The following is a 14,347-nucleotide window of genomic DNA, read 5'->3' on the forward strand; positions in this document are numbered from 1 at the left end:
TGCATATTGTCCAATTCCAAGCTGTATAAACTTGAATGCTTATTGAATTTAAGCATACAAGGTGATGTGTATTTGTGTAATGAGGGAGGGTGTGGCTTAAGGAGATCAACACCCTATATCAAGGTGTGCATAATTATTAAGCCTAGTACACACGGGCCTAATATTGGGCGATATTGGCTGGTTCAATAAAAACTGGCCAACATTCGGCCCATGTGTATGGCAGCCAGTGTTAAATTTGGCGACTAAAATGTTTTCGGCTACTAAATTAATACTATTTTAGTTAACTAAAATACTACTAAAACTAAAACAATTAAGATGACTGAAATACAACTAAAACAAAAATGGGATCTTAGTCAAAAGACTATGACCAAAACTAAATTGAAATTAGACATCAAAATTAACACTGTACTAACACAGGGATACGTATGGGGCATTTACTAAGCTGCTGAAAGAAAAACAAAAAAAAAAAAAAAAGGAAGAAAAAAAGCTTTTCTTACGTTTTTTCTTAATATTTAATATTGGTAACATATTCAGGTAATATGTGCAATGGCATTACAGCCAATAGAGTTTACAGTTTTTTAGATTTTCAAGTTGTACTTCTGCTTGTCAAAAAGCAATTTGTTTGTTTATGAAACTTGTTTTTATTTATAAAGACGTTATATATCACAATGGCTAAATCTGTGTCTGTAGTGTATGTTCAATCCTTAATACCATAATTAATGATATGTTATTAGATTTTTACTCCAGGAGTGTATAATGTTTGGCAAATCTAAAGAAATAATGCATTAAAATTTAACTAAACCCTTTCGATTCAAAAATACGACAAACTAAAACAATTCAGATGACTAAAATACGACAAACTATAATGGCATTTTAGTCAAAAGACTATAACGAAGACTGAATTGAAATTCGATGTAAAAATTAACACTGATAGCAGCCAGCCTTTTGGCCGGCTTCTGTTGGACGAGCATGCTGAAAAATCAGCATCTGACTGGCTCCCATTCAGCACTCTCTAATTGCTGAGAGCGCTGAGCGGAGTGTAGTGGGGAGAGGGCATCCCCACGTCTGAACACAACAGCTCAGTGGGGGAGATCGCTGTACTAACATCAGATTATTAGTACAGCGGCTCCGACCAGAGCTCTAGGATTTTTTTTTATTCAACCATGCTGTGTACTAGGCTTTAGGCAGCTTCTTTTCCTGAGGCAAAATGGGCCAAAAAGGAGATCTGACTATGAAAAGTAAATAATTGTAAAAAGTCTTTCAGAGAGATGCAGCACTCTTGAACTTGCGAAGATATTTGGGCGTGATCACAGAACCATCAAACGTTTTGTTGCAAACAGTCAACAAGGTCGCAAGAAACGTGTTGAGAAAAAAAAGATGCAAATTGACTGCCGAGGGTTTGAGAAGAATCAAAATGTGAAGCTACCAGGAACCCATTATCCTCCAGTGCTGTCATATTCCAGAACTGCAACCTACCTGGAGTGCCCAGAAGTACAAGGTGTTCAATGACCAAAGACATGGCCAAGGTAAGGAAGCCTGAAACCCGACCACCACTGAACAAGACATGCACGTTGAAATGTCAAGACTGGGCCAAGAAATATTTAAAGACAGATTTTTCAAAGGTTTTATGGGCTGATAAGATGACAGTGACTCTTGACTGACCAGATGGATGGGCCTGTGGCTGGATCATAACGGGCACAGAGCTCCACTTCAACTCAGACGCCAGCAAGGTGGAAGTGGGGTGCTGGTATTATTAAAGAGGAGCTAGTTGGACCTTTTCGGGTTGAAGATAGACTCAAAATCTACTCCCAAAACTTCTGCCAATTTTTAGAAGACTTTCTTCAAGCAGTGGAACATTGAAAAGTCTGCATCTTTCAATAAAACCATGATATTTATGCAGGACAATGTTCCATTGCATGCATCATAGTACTCCACTGCTTGGCTAGCCAGGAAAGCGCTAAAGATGACAGAATAAGGACATGGCCCCCTTGCTCACCTGACCTAAGCCCTATTGAGAACTTGTGGTACCTTCTTTAACCACTTGCCGATCAGCCGCAGTCATTATACTGCGGCAGGTCGGGACACGATCGCACGAACCGTCGTAGCTATACGTCTGTCCCTTTAAACGGGATAGCAGGCATGTGTGCACCGCTGCACAGTGGGGGTGCCGATACTCGTGACCGGGGTCGCGATGACCACCAGCCGCGAGTGATCGCGGCCATGAGAGGCAGAACAGGGACGTGTGTGTGTGTGTGTGTATAAACACCCCAGTTCTGTGAGGAGAGAGAGATCGTGAGTTCCTACGAGCTGGGAACCATGATCTCTCATCTCCTATAGTCAGTCCAATCCCCCACAGTTAGAACACACACATAGGGAACACAGTTAACCCTTGATCGCCCCCTAGTGTTAACCCCTTCCCTGCCAGTGACATTTATACAGTAATCAGTGCATGTTTATAGCACTGATCGCTGTATAATTGTCAATCGACCCAAAAAATGTGCCAAAAGTATCTGATGTGTCCGCCATAATGTCGCAGTCTCGATAAAAAAAAATCACAGATCGCTGCCATTACTAGTAAAAAAAATAATAAAAATACCATAAATCTATCCCCATTTTGTAGACGCTATAACTTTTGCGCAAACCAATCAATATATGCTTTTTGCAATTTTTATTACCAAAAATATGTAGAAGAATACATATCGCCTTAATCTGAGGAAACCATTAGCTTTTTTTTTTTTTTTTTTTTAAATGGGGCTATTACAGCAAAAAGTACAAAATATTGTGTTTTTTTCAAAATTGTCACTTTTTTTATTGCGCAAAAAATAAAAACCGCAGAGATAATCAAATACCACCAAAAGAAAGCTCTATTTGTGGAAAAAAAAAGGACGTCAATTTTGTTTGGGTACAGCGCCGCACGACCACGCAATTTTCAGTGCCATATCGCAAAAAATGGCCTGGTCATTGAGCAGCCAATTCTTCCGGGGCTGAAGTGGTTAACGGGAGATTTACGGTGAAGGAAAACAGTACACTACTCTGAACAGTGTCAGGGAAGCTATGGTTGCTGCTGCACAAAAAGTTGATTATCAAGAGATCAAAAAACCGACTCCATGAATGGAAGGCTTATGACTATTATTAAAAAGAAGCGTGGCTATATTGGTTACTGGATTGTTGAATTTTTTTTGAAAATGTCAGAAATGTTTATTTGTAAATTTTGAGTTGTTTGTTTTTATTTGTTAAAGTGAGAACAGTAAACAAGTGTGATGGGAAAATTGTCCTTTCTCTTAGAGCCCTTTCACATTGACAGCACAGACGCGTTAGCGGTAGTTTTAGTGGCGCTTTACCGTAGTTTTAGAGGCGCTTTTCAACAGCTAGCGGGGCGGCTTTAACCCCCGTTTGCGGGCGAATAAAGGGTTAGGAGCGCCGCTGCGCTTTACAGGCGCTGTCCATTGATTTCAATAGGCAGGGGCTCTTTAGGAGCGGTGTATACACTAGAGGTCGACCGATATGGGTTTTTCTCTGGCCGATGCCGATATTTAGAAATTGCGGTGGTCGATATGTGATGCCGATTTTTTTGGGCCGATATATTGGGCCGATTTTTTTTTTTTTTCTTTTTTCCCTTCATCTCATAAAATCTAACAGTTAGACCCCTTTCACACTGGGGCGTTTTTCAGGCGCTTTTGGGCTAAAAATAGCGCCTGTAAAGTGCCTGTAAAACGGCTCCCCTGCAGTCTCAGTGTGATATCCCGAGTGCTTTCACACTGAGGCGATGCGCTGGCAGGATGTTAAAGTCCTGCAAACGGCATCTTTGGAGCGGTATATACCACTCCTCCACCACTCCTGCCCATTGAAATGAATGTGCACCGCTGCCGAAGCGCCTGCAAAGCGTTTTGGCAGCGGCGCTTCAGGGGCGCATTTAACCCCTTCCTCGGCCGCTAGCTGGGTTATAAGCGCCCCACTAGCAGCCGAATAGCGCCTCTAAAATGACGGTAAAGCGCCGCTAAAACTGGCAGCGTTTTACCATCAACGCATGCCCGCTCCAGTGTGAAAGCAGCCTTAAGTAATACAGAATTTTTTTTCATTTAAACATTAAACAAAACAAACCTCCAATCAGTTCACTTGTATATATAATTTAGAAAACAAAAAAAAGAAAAAAAAAAAAAAACTATCGTAAATATTAAATACACAAAAACAGGTAACCAAAACTTTTGGACGAAAAAAAATGGGCTAACTTTACTGCTTAGGTTTTTTTTTAATTCATTACTGTATTTTTTTTTTTTTTTTAATTGCGTTTGAAAGACCGCTGCGCAAATACCGTGTGACATAAAATATTGCAACAACCACCATTTTATTCCCTAGGGTCTCTGCTAAAAAATATATATAATGTTTGGGGGTTCTAAGTGATTTTCTAGCAGAAAATACAGGATTTTTACTTGTAAGCAACAAGTGTCAGAAAAGATTTAGTCTTTAAATGGTTAAACTGAGAGCTTCTACACACAGAGTTCAGTCTATTGATAAAAAGAACCTGAAAGATACAATGTATCTTCTTATCAGACTTGGCAGGCTGCCCAGAGGAGGAGAGAATCCTCTCCACAGATAACCTCAGGAAACTTGCATTAACTTCTATTACAGAAGTCATTTGCAAGTCATGGCTGAAGTTACAATCGGCCTTTTTTATCAGCACAATCGGCTGATGCCGATTAAGTAAAAAACGCCAAATATCGGCCGATATATCGGTCGACCTCTAGTATACACCGCACTAAAAGCGCCCCAAAGATGCTGCTTGCAGGACTTTAACATCCTGCAAACGCAGTGCCCCAGTGTAAAGGCACTCGGGCTTTCACACTGGGACTGCAGATGAGCCATTTTTCAGGCGCTTTACAGGTGCTATTTCTAGCGCTAAAGCGCCTGAAAAACACCTCCAGTGTGAGAGGGGTCTTAGTTGCTTAATAACTCTGCACACTAAGGGCTCGTTTACACTTGCTTTAAATACGCTTTTTTTAAAGCTCTCTGAAGGCCAGTCAAAGCACCTGTCACTAAATAAAATGGTTAGCTTCCAGTCCTGTTTACACCTTGCTTTTGCTTTGCTTCAGCTTCGCTTCAAAAATGATACCCCGCTTTAGTGGTGCTTCAAAGAGTCTTCAAAGCCTTCATAGAAGTCTTTAAAAAAGCTTGCTTGAAGCACCAAAGCATCATCAAAGCACCATCAAAGCACCACTAGAGCACCACTGGAGCATCATCGAAGCACCACTAAAGCATCAAAAACACATCAAAAAGCATGTTGAAGCAGTAGGAGCTTTGATGTGTGTTGAAGCCGAAGCAAGTGTAAATGACCCCTTAAAGCAGCACCATCGAAACACCCCGAAGCGTCAAAAACACTTTAAGGGCTCATTTACCCTTGCTTCAACTTCAAAACATTAAAACGCCTACTGCTTCAACATGCTTTTTTGATGTGTTTTTGATGCGTCTGCAATGCTTCGGTGGTGCTTTTTTTAAGCTTTAATGAAGCTTGGCAGATGCCCTGTAATATACCTGCAATTTCTCCAAACCAATGCGAAGCTAAAGCTGAATTAAAGCCTCTCAAAAGCTGCAGGTGCTTCAAGCAAGCTTTGCCATAGACTTCTATGGAGGCTTTGAAGACGCTTTGAAGCACCACTAAAGCGACATGGGGTATCATTTTTGAAGTCGAAGTAAAAGCAAGGTGTAAGCAGGACTGTAAGCTAACCATTTTATTTAGTGCCAGGGGCTTTAACTGCCGTTCAGAGAGCTTTAAAAAACATGTGTCCGAAGCACGTTTTTAAGCAAGTGGAAATGAGCCCTAAAAAAGCATGTTGAAGCGGTAGGTGCTTTAATGTGTGTTGAAGTTGATGTTTTTGCCCAATAATTGTGCACATAGATACTCTTCTAAGAAAGCCAAAACCTCACTTTTACTTTCTTAAATATTCAGGTTTGAGGTTTATTAGCATTTTGGATTGGTCGAGAGCACTGTAGTTGTTCAATAATGAAATTAATCTTCAAAAATACAACTTGACTAATAATTGTGCACAGTGTCTAATTTGACAGTCTTACCAACTACTCAGCCAAGAGTAAAAAAATACACAGCCACCACCCTGGATATTATTCAGCACTGCAGTCAGCTCTATTGACAAGTTTAAGAAAATTGTTGCATCGTATTTACGGACTCGGGCATGTTTGGATCGAACCCGCCAGAAAGCAGTCACTGCACACCGCCAATCATAGGCAGTGAGGCATTTCCCAACTGGCAGCTGCACATACACACATTGGTGGTGTGCAGGCTTCCTGGCGGGTTTGATCCGAACATGCCCGAGCTCATTCTTACTGAATGGTTCTCAATAGCCAAAAGCATGGATACACGTAGCAATTTTTCCCGTATATAGTACACAAAACCAAATCACTGACATTATAGTTGAAAATAAAACTACATTTAACACCATACTGACACTGTATTTAAATACATAAATGGGCAAGATTAAAAAAAATGCATTTGTCAAATCACAAAAGTTTGGAACAGGGTGCCACATGCTAAAGTAAGAATGAAATGCCTCTCCATATCAGCTTTGTACATTACAAGGATTTCGGCAAAGTTTTATGCAGATCCTGGTTTCTGTTCTACAGATGCTGACATTCCAATGTACTTGCTCATAATTTTAAAAGTTAGGGCTAAGTGGGTGATCTGCCTTTCATATATTAACATAAGTCCCACAGTTGTATAAAGAGGCATTGTTTTCGGACAGACAAATCTTGCAGCAAGCCTAGGGTTATTGCTAGGGGTGTCTGTAGTTTAAATTAAACCCATTTATTTATTTCAAACTAAGCATATGATGAAGAAATCATAAGCAAAGTTTAACTTCAGTGAAAACCACAAAATGGTCAGGGGATCTAAACACACACAGTTTATATACAAATATCTGACTAATCCTGTAAAATGTAAACCCTAACCTTGAACTAGACCTCAATCACATCCAGAATGTCACTACTGGCTCTTTGTTGTACAAGCAACCACATTGGTCAACAGAGAGCTTGGAAACCAGCAGGAGTGGGAATGCACTTTTTGTCCCACTCTGGTAATGCAGGCCAAAGGATAATTGATATCTAAATGTAATATATTGTCACGTACAAGTCCTTAAATAGGGTGGCTGCATTAGTTTTCATTTTTCAGGCTAAAAGCATTTTACCAGGTATAAAAATACCAGCTGATCCTGCCAGAAATGCAGTGTCCTGGTCACTTCTGAGCTGAAAGCACAACATATTATTGTTTACCTTCCAAGCCATCTTCTGTAAACCACTTATTCCTCTCCACCCATTTAATGCAGATGAATAGGAGAACCTATGTGTACTCCAAATCAGGACAGCAGCTTGGCTTCCTACAGAGATACCTTTCTTATGTAAACTACTAACCTCCCTATCCCTCACATAAAGGGAAGGAACTAAGTCGAGCCTGTTTAAAACCCAGCCTGGGTGGCAAACATAGCTGCCCCCAGAGGCACAGTGGAGGAATGAGCATAGCCACCCAGGAACCAGAAAACTGGTTATTTGTGGAATTAGCATTTAAAAGTAGAGAAATAGAAAACATATGCAGTCACTATATTGAGGGACTGGCAAACTGTAAAATATTAAAGTATTTGTTTAGATATAAAAAAAAATAGAGAATGCTCTACAGACAAATGAATGACCACAAATGGCCAGATCAAGTAAGCAATCTCAAATGTCTATAGTCACCTTATGGAATAGCATTTCAGCAAGGAGGATTGCATAGCGGAGATAATGACATCCCTAGGCAGCAAACATAAGGAAAACCGGTGGTGTGAAAGTTACAATCTGAAATAGAACATGTGCTTGGCTGAGCTGACTTTTGCTTGCTACTAACATTACTAGGAATGCCTATACATACACTGGTCAGTATGTTTTGTGATTAGCAATCTGAAAGAGTTAGTTTGTTCTGCTGAGTTGAACTTTCATTTCTTCTAGCTGCTAAAGTCACTTATGTCTGCCGGCTATGCTTATTGACAGTACTGTTTTTGAATGCAGTCCATTTTTTCTTCCACATGTTAAATTCTGTTGCAATGCAAGACAACACTTCTACTCTGACAAGGGGACTGCTGTGTGAGTTTGTAGCATAATCTAGCAATCAATCAGTTAGCACTAATTATGTGCAGTAATCTCCAGCAAACAGTCAGTGGTAATTATGTGTAGTAACCTCTAGCAACCAATCAGTGAGTGGGTATGAGCAGTAGTAACCTCTAGCAACCAGTGAGCAGTAATGATGTGCACAAACCTCTAGCAACCAATGGGTGAGCAGTAATTATGTGCATTAACCTCTAGGAATCAGTGAGTGGTAATGGTGTGCAGTAACCTCTAGCAACCAGTGAGGGAGCAGTAAGGATGTGTAGTAACTTCTAATATATGGATGCGCAGTAGCCTCTAGAAACCAGTGAGCAGTAACGATGTTCATAACTTCTAGCAACCAATGGGTGAGCGCTAATGATGTGCAGTAACCGCTAGCAATTAATGGGTGAGTGGTAAGGAGGTGCAGAAACCTTTAGCAACCAGCCAGCGAGCAGAAATGTTGTGCTATAACCTCTAGCATCTAATCAGTGAGCCGTTATGTGTGCTGAAACCTCTGCAACCAATCGCAACTGCTTCCTGATCTACTGCTTTACTAAATTTGAGTCAGCTGACATTTATTGTATGCCTCAGGACCAGGTGAAGAGCAAAACTGCATTGGGGGGGTGTAAGAAAATGTTTGCCCAGGGTCCAATCAATATTAAAGACGGCCCTGATTCTATCATATTGTGACAGGTCAGCAGTCGCTTGCTTTTTCCCAGTGAAATATGAATGACCTCTTCTGTATCAAATACATGGAACCTGGAAGGTAAACAATCACAAAAATGGGTAGATTCCTCTTTTCCTATCATTCTCAGTGGAAAACCTGTTGGACCTTTTTACTCAAATTCTGGTCAGCTGGGCACACTCGTTCAGCTCTGACACCACTTTGTTATAATTCTACCTATAAAAGATTTGCTTAAAAATAAAAAAAAATACCGGTTTTGTTACTTGTGGATGAATTAAAACAAATTAATTGTCCAGCTTTACATAAATAAATGCTTTACAATAATATACTTTGAAATTTTGTTTCTGCGACATTCAGGATTCAGTGCTGTAGCACACCAAATTTCTTAACCTTTGCATTTTCCAGGGAACTGATTTGGCACATGTGCTTCCAACCCTGTAAGACGACTATGACCAACCAAATGCCCACATTAGCCTCATTCAGTGTTATAACTCTGATCGAGATCGAGTTATCCGAGGACCTTTTCTTATTTCCTTCCTTTTCTCCTCTTTTCGCCTTCTCTTCTCCTCTTCCCTTAAAGCTTTCTGAAAAGCATCTGCATTAGATAAAAACTATAAAAAAGAAAAAAAAAAATCACAATTAAAAATGCACAAAGCAGAATATTTTTGTAGTAGATTGTTACATTTAAAACAGAAAAAAAAAAAACACTGCCATATTCAGTCAGGTTAGGTCTGAAAACCAAAAAGCACATGCAGCCTAAAGAGGAACTTAACTTGTCTATCAAAAAAAAAAAAAAAAAAAAAAAAAGCCATCAATTACTTCAAGTAGCCGATTACTGACTGCTGAGAGAGACTTTGATACCTCCGGGGATGTGTGACATGCATCACAGGAAGCTGTGGGCAGGGTGGGCCGGGAAAGGGCTACATCATCTCCTCCTAGGTGAGGAATAAGGATGTGGGAGCAAGAACCTGCAGAAACAGGTACTTTCTATTTCACTTCCCAAAAGAAATGGCATGCGATTGTGTTACAGGTAGGGGGAGGACTGTAATGATTCTAAATATTATCGATGTGTGAAGGTATGCTTTAAGTCCAAAAGCAGAATGTTTGGGTAGAAGGAGGTAAAGTGAGGCAAGGTTATAAACTAGTAACAGCTATACATTTTACAATAAAATGGCATAAAATTAACAGATATGCTGGATCTGCTACAATCATTAACAGGATATTTACTGTTCACAGGTGAGTTCCACTTTGACAATGATTCAGGGTTTAAATTATTCTTTGGAGAAATGCATGAAATGGTGCTGTACTGTCATTGAGGTTTTTCAGCTTAGGCAAGCCTGGGTGACTTCTGCCTAGGATCTCACTTTATCTAAAAACAGGCTATTTCCTAATTCTGGCATCCGTGTTTTCTCATCACTGTTTTTGCAGCTCTATACTCTGACCACCACTTAGCTCTCACCCTATGGGTAGATTCTGATTTGTCTGAGCTGTACTCTGAACCATGGCAACAGGTTTTGCCATCTCTTTCTCCAATCTGGCCCCTTTGGTCACTATTCCTCACCTCCACAGCCAAGTCTTCTCATTACATTTAGGGACAGATTTATCAGGTCAAAAACAGAGGTACCTCCTAAAAAGTATGGTCCCTAACTTAAAACTAGGTTCCCAACTACAGGACATTGCACAAACTGAGAACAGGCCAATTTGGAGGTAGCGGATTCCACTTTAAAAGTTATAGCTACACACCAGAAGAACAGGCATCACCTAAGGCAGCTAAAAACTTAAATATGTGTCCGCACTAAATTCATAAAAGCAACACTAGCATGCACTTTGATCAATTAAAACTAGAAAAAAAAAAAGGATTGGGAAATGTGCATATGGGCACAGCAAAATACAAAACAATAAATAATATATACATGCACACGCCATTGGTGGCAGATTTAAAGACACAGTACTCTTGAATATGTTTGTGACTAATTTTGTTAATGAAGGGGTCAATTACTTTTGGTAAGTTTTCTTGTATACTAATGGTGGCTGGTTTTAAATAACACTGTTAAGTGAAATGTGGTTTTAATTCACTTATTGGTTAAACGGGTCACATACTGTATACTAGTTGTACTATATCATGGGAGTTTTTTCCCTCCCCTTTAATACCAGTGCAAGTAGATTTTGGAATTCACCTGATCTGAAGTGAAGAGGTCATTGTGTGGACACAGAAGTATTGGTGGACAGAGCCCCAACCTGTGAAGGAGCTTATATAGGATGCTTGTTTGACTCGGAGTTAACTAGCCCTTTTTATTCAATGAGCCTTTAATCCGAATGATGTACAACATATTTTTATGTAGGTACTTCAAATGGTTACACCGGATAATGCCTGTGGCTACAGGCATCATCCCAGTATTGTTTTTTTCAGCTGGCTTTTGTGTAAAAGCCATCCTAATGGTTAGCCACTGGATTGCCTTTACAGGCAGTGGGAGGGGTTGTTCTGTACCGTCCCTCCAGCGGGCCTGGAAAGAAGCCGGCATTTTCGGCCAGCTTACTATAGAGCTGATTGGGTACTGGGTACTGAAACGCATTTTTAAAAAAGTTTTTTGGCATTCACTAAAATACCGCATGAGTTATTTTATGAAGTAGTAGTGAAAACATGCGGTATGTTATCTTCCTGCGGTAGCCGGCATATTTATTAACATCATTAAATAGGCGTGGTTAAGGAGCAGGCGGTCGCCGGTGTTCCGTCAGAATCGGCGACCCGTCAGATTAGGTAACAGAAGTGATGTTCCGCCAGTTGCACATGCATCCACTGCTACCAGGTTTGCAAACCTAACAGACCACCTTCAGTCAGAAGAAGCGGCAGCGGACATCTTACTACACCCAGCTAAGTCTTGAACTTAACAGTATTATCAATAAAGTGAGCGTATATGAATAAATATAGTATATTGACATCTGTGATGCTGTTTGCATGTATAATCTTGAAAGACTAAAAGGTTTAGTGCTGAGCAGTGCAGGGTGTACCAACATGGCCTCCGCCACCTTCCTACTGCTAGCGTTAAAGAAGTCATCCAGCCTGAGCTTGTTTGGCTGGTCTTCTTCTATGGATCACAGGAGTGCAATTCGTTTTGCAATTCTGTGACCCGTTTTCAGCAGACAGTGATCTGCAGTCCGCTCTCTGCTGACATCACTGGAATCAGTCCAGGCACTGCATCATCAGGACAATAAAATCTGGATCCACCAGGTGCCTAGACTGATGCCCGTTGCAGCCTATCAGCGAGCCTGAGATGGCCATTCCCCGCCCCTCCACAGCTCAGCGCTCCAGTGAGCGTGGGAGGACAGAGCGAAGAGCTGCTGACTGACAGGCAGATGCTCTCTGCTCGGGGAGCTGAGAGAACAGAGCCATCAGCGATGTTCAATCGTTTGGTTCTCAGTGCAGAGGTGGCGGGGGAGAGATGCAGCATTGGACCGATGCTGCATCCACCTAGGTAAGTATGATTAGAGGGACTCCCAATGTCACCTGAGTTGGCATTACTGGGAGTTCACGATGACGAGCAGCGACCCCACCATTTAAAACTACTAATTGCATAGCTATTCTTTTATGCTAAAAAAGAAATACTTCTCAAATGGATCCAGACCCCCCCTCCATCTCCTCCTGGAAGGCAGAGATCAAAGCTGCACTACCTATGTCTAGGATTACATATATGAACAGAGGCTGTCAATGGAAATATGACAAAGTTTGGGCCCCATGGACTTCTGACTAGTGTACTGGTGAGGACCACAACTGTAAAAGGTATACTACTCGACACCTACGCAGAAAGTATTAACTTAGTCCGCATGCTACCCTGTATATGAGCTTTCACTGCATGTTGTACTTGTTCACTGTATTTTCTGGACCTGTATGTACACAAACTTATTTCATGCAATGATGTGTACTGTACCTATATATATACTTTTCGTATTCAACCTATATGACAACAATAAAACACCTTTGTTTGTTAACCACTTCAGCCCCGGAAGGATTTACTCCCTTCCTGACCAGAGCACTTTTTACAATTTGGCACTGCGTCGCTTTAACTGCTAATTGCGCAGTCATGCAATGCTGTACCCAAACAAAATTTGCGTCCTTTTCTTCCCACAAATAGAGCTTTCTTTTGATGCCGTTTTTATTTTTTGCGCTATACACGGAAAAAGACCGAAAATTTTGAAAAAAAAAAAAGATATTTTCCACTTTTTGTTATAAAAAAAATCCAATAAACTCAATTTTAGTCATACATTTAGGCCAAAATGTATTCGGCCACATGTCTTTGGTAAAAAAAATGTCAATAAGAGTATATTTATTGGTTTGCGCAAAAGTTATAGCGCCTACAAACTAGGGTACATTTTCTGGAATTTACACAGCCTTTAATTTATGACTGCCTATGTCATTTCTTGAGGTGCTAAAATGGCAGGGCAGTACAAAACCCCAACAAATGACCCCATTTTGGAAAGTAGACACCCCAAGGAAATTGCTGAGAGGCATGTTGAGCCCATTGAATATTCATTTTTTTTGTCCCAAGTGATTGAATGACAAAAAAAAAAAAAAATTACAAAAAGTTGTCACTAAATGATATATTGCTCACACAGGCCATGGGCATATGTGGAATTGCACCCCAAAATATATTCAGCTGCTTCTCCTGAGTACGGTGATACCACATGTGTGTCACAGTTTTGAAAGCCATAAAATGCCCAGATGGCATAAAACCCCCCAAATGACCCCATTTTGGAAAGTAGACACCCCAAGCTATTTGCTTTGAGGCATGTTGAGTCCATGGAATATTTTATATTTTGACACAAGTTGCGGGAAAGTGACAAATTTTTTTTTTTTTTTTGCACAAAGATGTCACTAAATGATATATTGCTTACACAGGCCATGGGCATATGTGGAATTGCACCCCAAAATACATTTAGCTGCTTCTCCTGAGTATGGGGATACCACATGTGTGGGACTTTTTAGGAGCCTAGCCGCATACGGGGCCCCGAAAACCAAGCACCGCCTTCAGGATTTCTAAGGGTGTAAATTTTTGATTTCACTCTTCACTGCCTATCGCAGTTTTTTAGGCCATGGAATGCGCAGGTGGCACAAACCCCCCCAAATGACCCCATTTTGGAAAGTAGACACCCCAAGCTATTTGCTGAGAGGCATGGTGAGTATTTTGCAGCTCTCATTTGTTTTTGAAAATGAAGAAAGGCAAGAAAAAAAATTTTTTTTTTCTTTTTTCAATTTTCAAAACTTTGTGACAAAAAGTGAGGTCTGCAAAATATTCACTATACCTCTCAGCAAATAGCTTGGGGTGTCTAAAAAAAAAATTTCCAAAATGGGGTCATTTGGGGGGGGGGGGGGGGGGGGTTTGCCACCTGGGCATTCCATGGCCTCCGAAACTGTGATAGGCAGTGAAGAGTGAAATCAAAAATTTACGCCTTTAGAAAGCCTGAAGGCGGTGCTTGGATTTCGGGGTCCCGTGCGCGGCTAGGCTCCCAAAAAGTCCCACACGTGGTATCCCCATACTCAGG

At 40.8% G+C, this 14,347-nt stretch overlaps 1 protein-coding gene across 1 annotated transcript in view; it reads right to left on the bottom strand.

Moving 5' to 3' along the window:
- Positions 1-296: 296 nt before the first annotated feature.
- Positions 297-14,347, bottom strand: part of CCDC134 (coiled-coil domain containing 134) — a 225,997-nt gene continuing 211,946 nt past the window's right edge. Inside the window, exon 7 of the mRNA XM_073592725.1 lies at positions 297-9,420. Within this exon, the coding sequence (XP_073448826.1) occupies positions 9,295-9,420 (126 nt within the window). The 3' untranslated portion in view covers positions 297-9,294. The remainder of the gene's footprint in view (positions 9,421-14,347) is intronic.

This window comes from Aquarana catesbeiana, linkage group LG07 (assembly GCF_042186555.1).
Source record: "Aquarana catesbeiana isolate 2022-GZ linkage group LG07, ASM4218655v1, whole genome shotgun sequence".
NCBI classification, from domain to species: domain Eukaryota; kingdom Metazoa; phylum Chordata; class Amphibia; order Anura; family Ranidae; genus Aquarana; species Aquarana catesbeiana.